Below are 17,890 nucleotides of genomic sequence, written 5' to 3' on the forward strand. Positions count from 1 at the left end.
CACAGGAAAGCTCTTAAAACTGTATTTTCCCACCCCATTCAAGGTACATTTTAGCCCTCCAGAAGTTTTATACAAAACAGGAGACACGCACTTTGCTTTTCTTAGCAGTTTGGAAACGCCGAGCACGCCACAGCCTGTAGCCCCATCGCCTAGTCAACCCATCCAGATGCCAGGTTGAGCCTCAAATGGGCTTTCTCGAAGACCATTCCTCCCTCCCTCCCGCCGAGGACATTTATACTGTTGGCACCGATCCTGGGTTGGCACCAGTTGTTCGACATCCCATCCCTAAACAACACAGAAAGGACAAGGACTGGGGAAAAGGCCTGGGGCAGAGCGAGTCGCCTTTTTCAACGGCTTTACAAATGGATTATTTTTGGGAAGGGGACGCCTGCAGCTGGCAGGACAGAAGGGCAGTGCAGTTTTCGAGGGATAAGACATCCACGGAATTAAGAGCAAATGATGAAAAGAGAGCATCTTTGAGGGTGGAGGCTGTGCAGAGTCTTTTGGAGGAGCACCTCAGAAGGATATTTAAAAAAATAATAAAGTTAACGAAGCAAACAAACAGCACCAGGGCGGTGGTGGAATGGAAGTTGCTCCTGACCACAAAACCACAGTCCAAATTGTACCATTTATTGAAAAAGGAGGGTTTAGACACAAATGTTGCTTTGATTTTCCGGGGAAAGACAATTCCCTAGTATGCAAGGAAGAAAATCTGGAGTCCTTGCCATGTTGGAAATTAAGTATAACCTGGAAAAAGAATTTTTCCTTTACAATAAAAAAATTATTTTTAAAAAAAAAAACCCCAAATCCAACTTTCTAGAGGAACTTAAATTTTTTACTGAAAAGATAAACTATATTTATGTTGATTTCCCCAGCGGGCCCCCGTTAGCGCCCAAGAAATGAAGCTTAGTTTTTCCATCCCCTGCAAATCGATTCTCATTTTCTCCTAGGCTAGTTTGTAACCTTGGCAACTTTAAAGATGTCTGGACTTCAACTCCCAGAATTCCCCAATCTGTTAATGCAGCCTTCCTGGAAGGAAATACGTGGATGAAGGAGCTTTCGGGACGCTTAATACTCTGGTCTATAACTAATACTGTAAATTGATTCTACCCCCTTGGAGCCATTGAGAGTAGATTTTAATTCCCCCCCCCCCAAAAAAAAACATGCTCAGGAATTAAGATCAAAGAGCTACAGTAAAACAGGCCCAACCTGAAGGGGAGGGTTGCAGATTTTTGCAACCTATCAACGCCAGCAGCGTGTCAGCAAATTTCCTCCCGAGCACAAATGTGGTGTCTTGATTTATTTATTTATTATTTAAATTGGAGATTCAGCCACTGGCTGAACGTCGGCCCTTAACGCTGGTGCTTCCAAAAGTCAAGCAAGCTTATAAAATAAGAGCCCAAGATCTGCCTCTCCCACCGTCTCCAGAAATGGCAAAGCGGTCACTAAAATACAGATTCCCCTCCATCCTCCCCCCCCACCCCTCCGATTCCTGCAAAAGAAAACATGGATCTCGGCAACACATCTACAAGCCTCGTCCACCCCAGGCCTCCTCTTCCAATCGCCCACGACCAAGCCCCTCTCCCAAAACACCCAACGTGACCTATATAAGCACTGGAGCCTGAAGGCTCGGCAAGCGGGGACATCAGCAACCATTCATTAAAAGACGCAATGAAAAAAGGAGCAAAACTGAACACGAGGGGCGTGGCGTGGGCGGTCGCGGTTTCTTCCTCTGAATCTGCCAATCGGTGGAGGTGGGGGGGGGGGGGAGCCAATCCTAAATGCATTCTTGGAGTCATCCTGGATCGGCGACAAAACTACGGGGCCAAAATAATGGGGGAAGAGACCCAAAGGCTGTGAAATGCATTCAGGAGGGCCGATGAGATGAGGAGGCAGGAGAATTTGGAGCAGGGGACGCTGATCGTGGGGACACACCAACTTGAGGAGAGGGCAAAGGGACCGAGAGGGGCTCTCTCATCTTCCTTTGAACCTGCCCAGCGCTTCGTTTGCCCTTTTTCCAGTTCTAGGTAGCACAAAAGAGCCACTCGGGTTACTGTCTTCTGTCTTCAGTCTCTGATCTGGAAAAGGCCATCACGCCGTCCTCAGCACCTGTGGCACAAAAGGGGAAAAGAAGTTCGTTGAGCACCAACAATGCGGGTCGTGTTCTGGATGCCTTGGGAATGAGTCTCACAAATCCTCAGACGACCCCTCCCCGCAACTGGGAATTCTGGGAACGGTAGTCTTTGTACACCAGATAAGCATTTGCATAGATATGGGGGAAACACGCCCTTCACTATACAAAAACAACTTCGCAGACAAGGTCTAAAGAATTTTTTAAAATCACCCCTCTGACGCCTTAGGCAAAAGTGTGGAGTAAACTAAAGACATAGATCTCATGCTTAAAAGGTAAAGGTTTCCCCTCGCAAATATGTGGTAGTTTATTCCTGACTCGAGGGGAGGTGCTCATCTCAAAACATTGGCAAAGCCAAAGAGCCAGCGCTGAACTGAAGACTCTCCGTGGTCATGTGGCCGGCATGACCCCCTCAACTCCCGAAGAACCCACGGAACGCTGTTCCCTTCCCACCTTCCTTCTGCTAGGTTGGCAGAAGCTGGGACAAGTCATGGGAGCTCCCTCCGTTACGCTGCACTAGGATTCGAACTGCCAACCTTTTCTGATCGACAAGGTCAGCATCTTAGCCACTGCATCCCTCTGTGTACTCTCTGTGGCACCTGCTTTGATGCAGCCTGTGCATATGGAACCAATGTAGGCATGATAACCGCACAAGAGTCACCCGCTTTCCTCACAATTATCGGGAGAAGTTCTCCAACACCCTCCAGGGCATTTCCTCCCTCTGGAACAGGCTCTGAGGATGCCCGTGTTGTTCCATTGTTCAGCCCTCGTCTACCTGCCCAGACTATGTTTGCAGTCTCAGCTCTGCGCTCCCCAAGGGATCCGGCTTCTCCTAGAGCCAACTTAGCTCCATTGCTATAGCAACCAGAGCTGCCGGAGCCACCAAGCTTGGTCCTGCCACTTCAGTGGAAACTATCCAGGATTCCAGCCGCCCAGGGGACCAGCCGGCATCTCTGCTCGACTCCAACCCTCCCTTTCGTTTCGCAAATGTACGTTCAGGATGTGGCCTAGAGTGCAGCAGGCACGCCTAGAGAGATACGTCAAGCCGCCTTGTTGGAGCAGCTTCTTTTTACTCCCTCTTTAACAGGCAGAGAGCTACTACAGGAAAGATCAAAACAGGCAGAGAAGGAAGGAAGGAGACGGAGAGAGTAGAAGGGAGGGAGGAAGGGAGGGAGGGAAAAGAAAAAAAGAAAGGAGATAGAAAGAGAGGAAGGAAGGAAAACAGAGAGATGAAGGAAGGAAGGAAAGGAAGGAGACAAGAGAGGAAAGGAAGGAAAACATAGAGAGGAAAGGAAAAAAAGAAGGGAGACAGAAAGAGAGGAAAGGAGGGAGGGAAAGAGACAGAGGGAGGAAGGAAGACAGAGAGAGATGAAGGAAGGAAAGGAAGGAGATAGAGGAAAGGAAGGAGGGAGGGAGGGAAGGGAAAAATAGGGAGACAGAAAGAGAGGAAGGGAGGGAGGGAAAAAGACAGAGGGAGGAAGGAAGACAGAGAGATGAAGGAAGGAAGGAAAGGAAGGAGACAGAGGAAAGGATGGAAAGAAGCAGAAGGGGAAGAAAGGAAGGGAAACAGAGAGAGAGAAGAAGGCAGGGCAGGCAGGCTGACTGATCTATGCTTCTAAGGATTAACACCTCAGTTCTGCTGTTTGGTATTTCTGAGCCAGGTCAGAAGAGCAATCCCAAAGCCTTAAGGTTCACAGGACCCTGAGTGGTCAGGAATGCATTCATTAACTTTTACCGCCATTGTCTCCGCAGCATTTCCAGACAAATTGAGAAGCTCAACTTAGCAAGCTACCCCTAAACTGAACAGAAACCCAAGGGCAGCCACTGCAAGGCACAGGGAATCTCAGCAGGGAATCTTGCCCATCAACTACCAATGGGAAGAAACCAGAAGGAGGGCGGACTCTTCAGCACCAGGGAAAAAGCAGTTTTTTCCTATCAATTGCACCTGAACCAGCTGTAGTGGTTAATAACATTGGGGAATATCCATAGAATAGCAAGCCTGTCACAGCAATTTGGCTTTGAAAGTCAGCCTGAGCCGCTTTAAGGAAGACAACACACGTTGTTTTAAAAAAAAAACAGGTGTGTAAATGTGGGAGCGTTTTATTATGTTTTTTTTAAAAAGAGTGTGCTGCCATCTAGCGGCTAACCCCTCTATTCGGTTGCTGGATTTTAGTGTTTCATTGAGGAAAAATGCAGAATTTTATTCAACCCACTAATGAGTATTCTGTATTGTCCATCTTTAGGATACAGTTATTAGTTGGATTAAAACCGTTGAGAACGAAATGCTACTAGTCCAACATGCTTTAACAGGACAGAGTAGTACACTTTAAACATGTCCAAGCTATCCTTAGGTGAAAAGTAGGTAGCTTCATCATCATCATCATCATCATCATCATCATCATCACCATCATCACCATCATCCTTTTAATGACCCCATCATCCATTGCGGGGTGGCGTCTGGGCGGCTGAATGGAACTGAGTGTTTTAATGGCCGCGAATGCGGAGTTTTAATCAACAGATATATTCACATCATGCCCAGAGAGAAACATCTGCCTCTACCCAGGATCAAACTCACAGCCTCCTGCGTGTGAGGTGAGAGCTCCACCTTTAGGCCACAGCACCACTCTGCAAAAAGTACCATATTTTTCAGAGTATGAGACGCACCAAGATTTTGAAGAGGCAAATAAAAAAAAAAAGTTTTTGCACTCTGCAGACCGCCTGTTTTTTGTCAAAAAAAAAGGGCATGCGTAGCCTTTAGGAGGCTTATAGAGTGTTCCTGGGGGCTGAGGGGTGCAAAATTGAGCAAAAACCGGCCCGTTTTTTGCTCATTTCTGCCCTCCCCAGCCCCAGGAGCACTCTGGAAGCCTCCTAAAGGCTACGCATGGCCATTTTGGTGAAGGGGGCGGGGTTTTGGGAGGCAAAAAAAAATATTGCTGTATTCAGTGTACAAGACGCACCCAGATTTTCACCCTCTTTTTTGGGGGGGAAAGATGCGTTTTATACTCCAAAAGATATGGTAGGTAGTTTGAAATCCATTAAATATCCCAGTAGCTACACTGTGCTTCCCTTTATAGATCCCCAGAGAAGAATATGCAGTAAGTAATAAACATACTAAATGGAGAATCCTGGTTTAACATTAAAAGAAAAAAAAAAACTGTATTATGGGTGGTGCAGGGGAGAGAATGTGACCCCTGTGCTTTTACTATTTTTGTCCTCTCAAAATCAACTAAAGTGCTTCCATGTTAGACATTTGACAGCAAAAAAGGGGCATAAACTGTTACTCACCTTGGTCAATAGAGTGCTGAGGAAGTTGACTAAGCTGGCTATTCACTACTCCCGCATACGTCCGCAGAAACTCCTCTTCACTGCTGGTTAACTGGAAAAGGACAGAACAAAACCCCGCCCCCATTAAGGTAAGGCAAACTTGCCAGCAGATCAATTATTTGTCCACTTGCTTTTCAAGTTGGCGGCTTATTGATTTATGTACTTATTTTTATTTATATCCCATCTTTATATTTTTATAAAGAACTCAATGCGGAGAAAGGCCTCTTTCCTACTCCTCCTAATTTCCCCACAACAACCACCTCTGTGAGGTGGGCTGAGGGAGATGGGTTCGTCACCCTGACGGTTTTCATGCCCTCAAGTGGAACTAGAATTCCTGGTCTCCCAGTTTCTAGCTGGTGCCTTGACCGTTAGACCAAATGGGTGAAAATAAATTGCACAAGTATCATAGGGAATGACCCTCAAGAGATTGCAAACAAGTGATCTATAATGAATGGGATTAATCCTGCTAATTCCCCGAGGTTTCGGGGATTACAGAGTGATCGCCTTGGAAATAACTAAACTCTAGAATCTAGTGGAGACTCTAGAAAAAGTGCAGAGAAGAGCAACCAAGAGGATTAGGGGACTGGAGGCTAAAAGATATGAAGAACGGTTGCAGGAACTGGGTATGTCTGGTTTAATGAAACGAAGGACTAGGGGAGACATGATAGCAGTCTTCCAATATTTGGGGGGGCTGCCACAAAGAAGAGGGAGTCAAGCTATTCTGCAAAGCAACTGAGGGCAGGACAAGAAGCAATGGGTGGAAACTAATCAAGGAGAGAAGCAACTTAGAACTAAGGAGAAATTTCCTGACAGTGAGAACTATTAATCAGTGGAAAAATTTCCCTCCAGAAGTTGTGAATGCTCCAACACTGGAAGTTTTAAAGAAGATGTTGGATAACCATTTGTCTGAAGTGGTGTAGGGTTTCCTGCCTAGGCAGGGGGTTGGACTAGAAGACCTCCAAGGTCCCTTCCAACTCTGTTATTCAATTCTATTCAATTCTAAACGGTTCCTCTGGTGGTTTGTGACACATAAAAATTGTCTTTGTGAAACTCGGAAGGGGAACCTCGTAAACCAGAAGACAAAAATTCTGGGCTATTGATGCTGATGAGCTCATGGCACGGATACGTACGTTGGATCCCATCTTTCTAAGCATTAGCAGCACTCTCACTTTCTGCTGAATGTACATCTCCTCCGGACTCTTCCCCGGAACAGCCTCACGGTTCATTCCCTTTTTTCCAGTTTTGAAGACTTCTGAAGAGATGATGAGACAACAATATGAATTGTTTTAGATCAGGGGTGTCAAACTCAAGGCCCGGGGTTCGGATCTGGCCTGCGGGGTGCTTAGATCTGGCCCCTGGGGATGCCCTGGAAACAGTGAAGGACTGGCCCGCGGTGCCTCTGCCAGCGAAAACTGAGCCCGGGAGGGCCACAGGCAGCCCCCGTGAGCTCCACAGGCAGGCCTCGTGAGCTCAGTTTCTGCTGATGGAGGGTTGCAGGAGGCCATCTCCACCAAAAATGGAGCTCGGGAGCCCGTTTTTGCTGGCAGAGTGCTCGGGTCCCCATAGGTGCCCCTGACATGATGTTGAGCTGGCCATGCCCACCTGGCCCCCCGAGGTCAAACACAACCCTGATGTGGCCCTCAATGAGATTGAATTTGACTCCCCTGTACTAGATTAATCCTGGGGATGGGAGAGATTCTGCAGCGCCAACTGCTAACAACCATCGGTATGAGGACCTCTTCCCTTCTGTCCAGGGCAGACACTTTGCATGCCTTTCAGTTTGGTGGGTTGTCGCGTTCATGGTGTGTTCTTCTTTGTATGGGAAGAACTTCGAGCAATAGGTAGATGGCTACTGGCCAGAGAGCAGGGGACTGGACTAGGTAACCTTTTAGGATTCCTTCCAGTGTGACCTAAATGATTCCATAGCATAGAAATAAGGTCTCTTTTTCATTCTATTCACTCAAAGCAAGCCACACATTTAGGGTTTCCAGGTTATTTGCTGCCACTTTTCCCAGACTTACCAGAATACTTGATTGTGATCTGTTAGCCTGAAAACACCGCAAATGGCAATCCTGTGAGAACAAAGCAAACTATTTTTAATAGACAACCCAAACTAGTTCCAAGTATGTTAAATATCCCGCATACAAGTCTTGCCTGGTGAAAAACGCAAGTTGCTCTCTACCCCGTGTTTTGAACATTAGCTCTAATTAGTTTTGTTCTTCTAATGTTAAACTAAACGTTTCAGTTCCTGGAGGAAAACTTCTGTCATCAAAAACGGGAGGACAATTAAAAGAAAAAACAGTTCATTTAATAAAAGTTGTCCAACAGGAAGAAGGGGATGCCTGCTTTAATGAAAGCTGTTTTGCAGTCAAGGAAACTTCTTTTGGTCAGAGTAGCCTCACAAAGCTGATAAGACACACATGGCACATAATGCTTCTCAATGTATATGTAAACACATTGGTAAACCCACAATAATTTTAGTGACAAGCAAAATGGCATAATTTGTACAGCCCGCATAAGGTGTGTTTCCATTCTCAACCCAGGCATCCTAGGAGATTAATGCCTTCCTTTCTTGAGGAAGAGCAGTTCCTGAAGCAACAGAAAAAAAGTTAAGATAACTTGTTAACTCTGTTTATATAACATGCTTCATCTCACCACCAAAATGATACATTTTCAGGGTTCCGACAACATATTGGAACTATAAACAAATCTTCAGAACTGTTGGATATAGGCGGTCTAATGGTCACAGCTGCAGATATACAATGTTGTGGTCTGCCTGCGGAGCTGGCAGCAGAGTCGGACAGTGAGGAGGTTGGGGAGAAACATGGGCCAGTCCTGGAGAAGGGGCAGAGAGGGGGCCAGGGCCATCTGAGAGTTATGTGCTGCCTCTGGAGCCTCCAGAGTCTGACATCAGTGAGGCAGAAGAACAATGTGAGCCTGTTCCCAGTGCATGCCTATGCAGAGCTGCCAGAAGGCAAGAACAATTACGAAAAAAAAAAAAAAGACGACTTAGGAGTAAGGCTTGGAGATGATTGGCCCCTCCCATAAGACATAGAAAGAGGAGCAAAGGGATGTGAGCTTTTGCAGGAAGCAATTAGTTCATCTGGTCGGTTTCAAGCTCTGAAAAGTTCCGTTTGACTCTGTGCTACGTTTCGCCTTGCAAAACTAATTGGCAATTAGGTCTCTGGCAGCATTTCAAGGGAGATAAAGGTGGGTGCTTATCAACATGACCCTGAAAGACTGTGGCAACTCAAGCAGACATCTGTAGGACTCTTCACAGACTGTTTGTGAATGACCATATGACTATAATTCACAGCCGTATAAATAAAAGGGTTTTTGGGACTAAGATTGTAATTTATGCTTTCTCAGGAAGCCTAGGTCAGAACATACAATGCCAAAATCACGGCCAGCCTGGTTGAGATCCACCAGACAAATGAACAAAATTGATGTGATATGGAACTGCTCTAACATCAGATGAGGCCTGCTTTTAATGGTGCCATTTCACAGATGCAAGAGGGGAGTTCATATACTAAAAGCACTTCTCTGAAAGTACACATTTATTATTAATAACATTGCTGTGCCATCCATTTCTCATGACTCTGGGTGATGAGCAAGAATTCCCCGCACAGTTTTAATCCATCCATTTGCATAGGCAAAATGCTTTGATACTGTTTCTTACTAGGATGGCTACTTTACAAGCACAGCATATAGGCGGCCTGAGGTAGCTTAAAGTTAGATACATCAAAGCTACATTAAAATCCTAGACAAAATTAAAACCTCTGTATTAGGTCTCAGCCTCGGAAAATTTAGGCCTGGCTGAGAGGTTTTTGTCCCAGTGCGGATTTTGAGATATTTTCCTATGACTAAACACGTCCAGTCCAAAGGTAGACCGAGTCTTAAAAGTGGGAGGAGCTACCAGAGGAGGCGGGACATTGAACTTTGCAGACTCAGTCCGATAGGATAATAGACGGAGTTAACCCATTCCTGGATGCTATCTCCACCAACATTGGAGAAAATCAGATTTTTTAAATTTGTTTGTTTCAAGTGAAGTCTCAAAACGTTTAGCATTGTTAACCGTAAAGTAATCCCATAGCTGGGATTTAAGTGACTGGGCTTAATGCATTTGATCTCTCTCTCTCTCTCTCTCTCTCTCTCTCTCTCACACACACACACACACACACACACACACACTGCATTTGTGCTAACAAAGGCAACATAAAAAAATGGCTTTTCTGCCTTAGCAACTGGGGCGAGACAGGTCGTGAAATGGGGCAAAGCGCTCTTAACAAATGTTTCACTCAGCAACATACATTTTGGGCTCAACTGTGGTCATAAGTCGAGGACTACCTGCCAGGAAACCAGAATTCACACCGTTTCTCCCACAGAAATCCTGCTTAATGGAAAGCAACAAAGAGATTCAACCCTTAAAACACAGTAAAAGTTATAAACTGTAGAAGCACACAGCTACATAATGCGTAGGGAAGCAACCTATTACCCAGAGAACTTCATCTGTCATTACTGATCAAGTAATCACATTTCCCCCCTCCCTCTGCCAGCCCTCCTATTGGTTTGAGTGATGCCGTATTATCTTCCTCCTTTTCTCATACAGGTTTTTTTAAAAAAAATCTCCAGCATTTTACAAGTGAAACTTGGGGTTTCTGTTAAAAATTGAAAAGAGACAGTTAGCTTCAACTGCCAATGAACAGTATGCCCAGGGATCTGGAACTGGATATTTGGAGGGTAATATTGGCTGTGTATACTGTCGGTGATTATGGTCCTAGTGTTTAATAAGACAGCTGTACAACAGCTGATCCACCACCAAGGCTTGTGACAATGTGCACGGCCCCATCTAAGCTAATACAAAAATCTCACACAAACACACACGCACAGTGCTGAGTTGTTTTCTCAAGTTATTACCCCAAGATTAAAGAAGATTAAACCTTTACAGGGCCTTTAATAGTTACAATATGTTGATACGTATGAGGCCATAGGAGCTGCTGCCTTGTTTCTCAAAAAGCCTTCCAATAAACACTGGAGCATTGAAATTAGAGCTCCCTTGTCTCCCCTCCTCATAGATTCCCTCCCCCCCCCAATTCATTCAGTCTGATTCATGACCTTGAACCACAAGGAGACCGAATTAATTCACATTTCTATGCATACAGTCGTCCATTTATAAGTGAACAGTGAGATCCGGACGTTTTAAAATTACAAGCTTGTTTCCACCAAGGGCTACTTTAAATTTTAGACAAAGTATGCACAGTTCTCATTTTTTTAAACAAAAAAATTCAAATAAGCAGCAGTTAACCATACTTTTAAAAAATGTTTAAATCCAAAACAGGAAAGTGGTTCGTTTCCTGGATATGATCCTTGCGTTTTCATAGCTTCTTTCAAGGAAGGTTTTGACAAATGGTGCAATTCAAGAACACCCCCCCCCCCAATAATTTTGTTGGGTCAGGTGGAGACCAGATACCCATGAAGTATTGTTATTATTCTCTTCAGCCCTTAAATTACATGCAAGCTATTATTTATACAAACAATGACCTACACAAGACTGACTCCATTGTGTTCCAGGTCAACCAATTGAGGTTTTGTGGCCTTCTTAAGGTTAGTATTAATTCCTAATCGAGGTCAGGAATACAGGAACTGTTAGGAATCCTGGAATGTTTGTTTAATATGCTCAAAGTATTGTAACAGAATATTGAAAACTTTGCACAATCAAGGCCCAGAACTCAAAATACCTTTTCTATAAAACCTGTCTGTCTGAGTCAAATCAATATTCCATCATAATTTCAGATAGGAAAAGTGCAATTTCATTCCACCTTCAGGCTTAAAGTTGAAGCTGTTGCAGGTAGATAAACCATTCAGCCATCAAAACCGCATAAAGAGGTGGCATTTCAAGCATGTCACGTGGTATTTAAGTACTGCTGGGTTTTGTCAATAAATGTTCTTGGTAATTGTATTTAGGTTAATTTATTATATAGTTTCTTATACAGCAAGTTATTTTTTTTATCCTACATAACAACAAAAATCAAATTATTTTTAACCGTGAGAAAGGCTCATGAAGTATGTCACAGTCCCAGTTATTTCAAAAGTGAAAACTTTTGGTGTTTTTTACTAAGAAGTGATTAACTGATAACTGATTCCAAAACAGACTCCTGAATGTAAGACCCAGGCAAGTTAACCTATCTTTGCTCACCTTAATCTATATACAGGCATTATCTGAGTATGGCCCTGAGGGGTGTTTTATCTGAAAAGATTTAATCATCTAAAAACACAAACACACATCAGAGATAAAAATACCCATGGGCAAGACATTTAATTGTTAAAACTGTCAAGTAATGTCACTCTTGCTGATTTTGTCTACTACAAAAAATAATTAAATGAATGCAGAGAAATAGGATTTCACAATGAGGGGTGGATGGGAGGGTTTTGGGGCCCAGTGATAATATTCTTATTGTTAGGAATATAACCTAATGGTTGGGTTGGAAATATATATATATATATCATGTAACAATGCTGTACCTGTTTCTTTAAATCATACTGTAAAATGTGATTGGTTGCTGTTTTGCTCAATCAGCCATAAGAGGGAGCTCTGTTTGTTCGATGCTGGGCTGATCTGATCTGATCTGAGTGTTTTGGAAGCTGGCTGTTATATGATTATATGATACTGGACTATGTTCTTTGGATTATCCCTTAACTGAAAGACATTGGTGACTGACTGTCTTATCCGTGTATGACTTGGACTATTTGATGGACTCTGATACCTCTATTTCCATGAAAGTAAAAGCCTATTTAAACTGCAGTGTCTCTGTATGCTGGTTTGTGTGTTCTCCAACAACACTCTCACAACGCTTCTCTGAATGTACTCTCTCTCCCAACGGGGACCTTACCTAATACATATTTCTGCAGGATCCAATCTGGATCAGTTATTGTGACCAGAGGTTTAGTTTTCCGAGCTTTTGGACTCATGCTGGAGCTCCCATCCTCAGGGAACTTCTCTACAGAATGTTGGATCCTGCAAATGTTATCCCTGATCACGTATATTTGCCTTCATTGGTTAATATTTCTCTCTCTTACAAGCCACCTGTAATATTTATGTTTGGGTACCTCGGAGTTGCTTTCAAAAGAGATTTTAATTACAACGAGTTGGGAAACTGCTACAGGAACGCCAAAGCTGTATAATGTTTTGCTGTCCCAAAGCAACTGGCAACAACTGTAGTTGCTCATAAATACGTGAAAAATTTCTAATCAAGTCAAAGCCTTTAGGGAAAACAAATCAGGCATTTATTGAAAAGAGGGGTTAGACATAAAACTCTTAAGAAAATGTTAAAAAACGACTGCCAGTACTTGATGTGAACTGTTGAAAGTCAGAATTTATTAAATCCCTTTTTGCCTTAAAAAGTTTTATTTGCTGCCAGCTTGTTCCATCTTTCCTGAAATTGTTCAGACAAAACATATTCCTAATTCTAAACTATTAGTGCTTCACTTACAGCGTCTAGTTACTCCAAACCAGCTCCAAGGTTCCTTACAAAATCTGCAGCAACTGCAGTACGTTAACGTGATTAAACAAAACAGGAAGCACAAATCATTTCCAATTTCCCACAAGAGATTTGTTAAGCTCTGTGGTGCAAGCTCTGCCGTTGCCGTTTCATACATGGCCAGGAAGGAAATGTGTTATCCACAAGGTTAAGGTGTGAGATTCTGAGTTAATCTGCAGACTGCAAGTCTGTGATTCGTTGTTGTTGTTTTTAAATAAAAACTAGGCTGCAACTATCGAAAAAGTAACACAACAGGGGAGGAAATGTCCTCAGCAGGATAGAGCTGATTTCCTTTCTAGATAAGGGCCAAATGGGAAGCTTCTTTGCAATAAAAGCGTTAATACGCCCAAGGTAACACGGTAGCCTGCAAGAGAAACAATGGAACAACATAGCACCAAGTACCTACTATATTCATAGATTCCCTTCTGAAACTGCCTAATCGAGCTTTATCTAAAGGCTTAATCGATGCTCAATTACTGCAGGCTCTCTTGACAAAATGAGGAAGTTATAGTAAAAGGCAGAAGATTAATACAACTATCAAGCTTTGTGTGACACTCTTCAATTAATCCAGATCCATCCTCAATTTATGCAGGATTAGCACACATGCGATTCAACACTTATCACACTGATTTACTTTACTGTGTCTATCAGCCAGCTGAATTGTGCAAAGTATTTGAACGGAGATGGCCATGTGCATACCATTATGAATAGGGTTTATAAACAGTCTAGTTGCTAAAATACTATTATACAGCGATAATTCTAATGTTTGGATTTTTAAAGGCTTGGTGTGTATTATCAAAACAGATTAATTTTTCAGTGTTCAAGTGGGATATGACTCTGTATTCTTTAAAACTCCTACTGACAAGGAGCTTTAGTGCCTTGCACACTTCAGAAAAAGGTCTGTATGAAGAGAAATCGCTCATTTCCTTTTGCCATCCATTGTTGCAAAGAGTGATGATTGAAGCCTATACTTTGTGACTGAATGTCTTATAAAACATTATATAGAAGAACTCTAGCCACCAACTGGATTTATTTAAAAAATGCTTGCAAAAATGTTTCATAAACACTAATGGGTTTGGCATACAACTCGACAGTGAATGCATTACGGGTAATCTTTCACTTATGGCCCGGATTGGGCCCAAAATTTCTGTTCTTATGTGTGACATTTATTCAGTGAGTTTTGCCCCATTTTACCACCTTTCTTGCCACAGTTGTTAAGTGAATCACTGCCATTGTTAAGTAAGTAATGCCTGTGGGAAGTTATCATCCAGCCCTCTCCCAGAAAAAATGAAATATCCTAGGAAATATTGAAAAGGCAGAATATTTCTCTGGATGTGAAAGGAAGAAACATATTTTAAAAGACAGAATAGCTGTCTGCAGCTTCCTGCCCTTCCCCCTTTATCAATGAGTCATTAAAGCCTGAGCTAGTCCACTTTACATAATAAAGAGTTCTCCCCTTCAGCTCCAGAGTGATGGGATTAAGGCATGATAATATTGGCCCTTTACCCAACTCGCCACATGGCAACTCAACCAGACCTGGATTCAAAACGCAGCCTAGAGAATTGCCCCTGTGTGGCCCCATGGAAGTCTGACAACCAATCAGAATACAAGCTCAAGATCAAAGGCCAGAGAGGGCATAAAACCAGCTTCTCTTCCTCCCTTCCCTTCTCTTTCCTCCACCAACATTGAAGCATGTGATCACTTTTTCTGTTCAGACTCAAGCCACGTGGTCCTGTCCACCATTAAAACCATCTTTCCAAGCAGCCTCCATGTCTCCAGTGTCTTTTTCCCCACTTGGAGCCGAACCCAGAAGGACATTTCTTCCAAAATGCCATTGTTAAGTGAATCTGGCTTCCTCCCCTTGATCACAAATGGGGATCACATGATCTTGGGACACAAAAAAGGCTGATAAATATGAACCAGCTGCCAAGCATCTGAATTTTGATCACATGGGGATGCTGTAACGGTCATAAGTGTGAAAAACAGTCATAAATCACTTTTTTCAGTGCCATTGTAACTTTGAAAGGTCACTATACAGACTGTTGTAAGTCAAGGATTACCTGTACACTGGTTATATGACTTAAGCTTCCATGGTCTTTACTGTGCTCCATAATGTCCCATAGATCAGTGGTGATCCGTGGACCACTGGTAGCCCACGAGAAAACTTTGGTGGTCCACAGAAAAATTATTTGCATTTTTTATACTGCACTAAATACCATTTATCTTTTAAAAAACATATCAGTGGTCCACAGGATTTAAAATTATGAATTGAGTAGTCCCCGAGGTCTGAATGGTTGGTGACCCTGCCAGAGAAGACTTATTTCAAACACATTAAAAAAAACAGAACCACATTTTTCTTACTCCGTACTCAACAGTCAAAAGCAGACTCCTGAGAGTGAGGGAGGAAGATTCCTTCAGAGTTTTACATTCTGTACTTAAAAGCACAAATTTCAGATAATTTAAAACGCACACCTGAAAACACAGCCAAGTGACAACACGCACTAAGCTCAAACCTAGACCAACCATCAGGATGGGAGCGGCAGATACTGTAATAATCCGCTCAGGCTATTGTTCTTCCAGTTTAGAACTGTTTTGACAGGCAGAAACTCTCAAGGATCTCGGCTAGGAAGGTGTCTCTCCTCTCTGGAATCTGATTTTTTTTTCCTCCCCATTTAGATACAAGAACTGAAGCTGGGACCTTTTACGGGCAAAGCACATACTCTTAAAACTGAGCTTCTGGCTTTGTATCCAAGGCCCCAAGAGCTCTTTCCTATCACAGACTGGAACCCCTTTTCTCTGCCCTCATCTTGGCTGAGTGAGAATCTTGGGCAAACACTCAAGGCCTTGTCAATTTTCCCTCTGGTGTACAAGTATACGAGGGTGATCAATTTTGAGGAAAAACACTTGCATTTCTCTGTTGCAATAACAACAGTACAAAGGCAGCAAGGGCCACAGCCACATTGGGGAAGAAGGAGAAGTCCTGGCCCATTTGGGAGTCCTGATCCATTTAATGGGGTAGAAGGAAAATTCCTAACTTTTCTGGTAAGAGAAAAATTATCTGTAGACTGAGATTGTTGTCTCGTAGTGGAAAACAATTAATGCCTTAAAAAATAAAAACATATTAGAACTGATCAATAAAAGCCAAAAGGGCATGATCCACACATTTGTCGGAGGCTGGATGCATTGAGATGCCAACCTTGCAGGCTGGCTTGTTGAGCCAACCTTTGCCAATTTCAACAGCGAACGGTGTGAAATTGGCATCCGAGCGATGGCACCCCGTCCCCCACCAGCCAGTGCCATTCCAATAATGTCACCCTTCTTCTTCAGCCTCTCCCGCGAACCTAGAAAACAGGTCAATTCAGGATCCTGGTTAGGATGGCGGGATGCGGAAACGGGCAAGGACACCCAGGGTGGTGGGGGCAACTCCGCTGCCAAAGTTGAGAACTCAAGAACAGTTAACCTCAGCCATAAAAACCCACACGCAGCCCCCTATCCCCCAAGAATGGTAAAAAACGTACTGTATTTCAAACTATTAAGTGATGGATCGCAGCAGTTTGGGGGGGAGAAGGGAACACACACTCTCTGTCTCTGTCTCTCTCTCTCACACACACACACACACCTTTCCTTGAAACCTGAAGCAGGGCAGCCAGGCACACACACCCCACACACACAGTCCCCCCCAAAACCTGAAATAGGGCAGACAGGCGGACACACACACACAAACACACCCCTCCCCCCAAAACCTGAAGCAAGGCAGGAACACATACACACAAACACACCCCTCTCCCCAAAACCTGAAGTAAAGCAGGAATACACACACCCCACCCCACCCAAACTCGAAAGGGCAGACACACACACACTTACGTGTCCCCCCTCTGCAAAAAAAACCTGAAGTAGGGCAGACAGGCACACATACTTCCTCCCCCAAAAACCTGCAGTAGGGCAACCACACACACCCAAAACCTGAAGCAAGGCAGAAACACACACACATCCCTCCCCCCAAAACCTGAAACAGGGCAGACACACACACACACACACGTGTGTCCTCCCCAAAGAAACCTGAAGTAGGGCAGCCACACACCCCTCCCCAAAAGCTGAAGCAGGGCAAACACACACACACACCCCTCCCCCAAAACCTGGAGCAGGGGCAGAAGCAAGAGTGACTCCATGTTGGAAAGAGACAAAAAACCCCACAGGGCGGGGGGGGGGGCGGGGAGGAAAGAAGAGAGAACGGCCGTTGGGGAAAGACAGAGGGGGGCATGGAACCCTCGCGGGCGAGCCAGCGCGCACGCGCAGACGCGCCGCCTTTTGTAGGGCGGGTGAGGGCCGAAAGGCGCTTACCTGAGGCGGTGGGTGGGTGTTTTTTCTTTTCTTTGAGGAGGGGGTCCTTGAGGAGGGAGGGGGCGAGCCTCCCCCCCTCCCTTGGCGTCCCCGGGAGCGGAAAGAAGCCAGGCGGGTCCCCTTGCTGAGGCGTGAGGCGAGAGAGCCCCGGTTACGCCGGAGAGCGCCGAGCGACCGCCTCTTCTTCTTCTTCTTACTGCGCCTCTTCCTCCTCCCTCCGCCGTCGTGACTCAGAGCGGCGGCGACGACCGAGGGAGGGAACGGAGGAGGAGGAGGAGGCGCCTCGACGACTCCAGAAGGGAGGGAGCCGCCGTTGCAGCAGCCGCCGCCGCCCGAAACGCGGCCAGCCGCTTCGCCTTCAGGCGGCAACATCGCGACGGCGCGCCTGAGGTAAAAAGGGGGCGGGGATTCCAGGCCGTGGGAGAGGGCCGTGGGTGGGCGGGGCCGGAGGAAAGAGGGCGGGGCGGAAAGGGGGGGAGAAAACAAACGCCGTCCCTCGCGCCGCGCGAAGGGGGCGTGGCTTAGAAGCGGCGCAATGAATGGAAGGGCGGGGCTT

The 17,890-nt window shown here is 44.8% G+C and overlaps 1 protein-coding gene across 1 annotated transcript; it reads right to left on the bottom strand.

Annotated features, from left to right (window-relative positions):
- Window positions 1–17,676, bottom strand: CTNNBIP1 (catenin beta interacting protein 1). The gene is made up of 5 exons (XM_032231757.1): window positions 17,335–17,676; window positions 7,477–7,527; window positions 6,586–6,707; window positions 5,417–5,507; window positions 1–2,109 (listed from the first exon to the last, which is right to left on the bottom strand). Exons 3-5 carry the CDS (start codon window positions 6,679–6,681, stop codon window positions 2,051–2,053), a joined length of 246 nt encoding a protein of 81 aa, XP_032087648.1. The 5' UTR covers window positions 6,682–6,707; window positions 7,477–7,527; window positions 17,335–17,676; the 3' UTR covers window positions 1–2,050.
- Between the last annotated feature and the right edge of the window lie 214 nt (window positions 17,677–17,890).

This window comes from Thamnophis elegans, chromosome 15, assembly GCF_009769535.1.
Source record: "Thamnophis elegans isolate rThaEle1 chromosome 15, rThaEle1.pri, whole genome shotgun sequence".
In the NCBI taxonomy this organism is placed as follows: domain Eukaryota; kingdom Metazoa; phylum Chordata; class Lepidosauria; order Squamata; family Colubridae; genus Thamnophis; species Thamnophis elegans.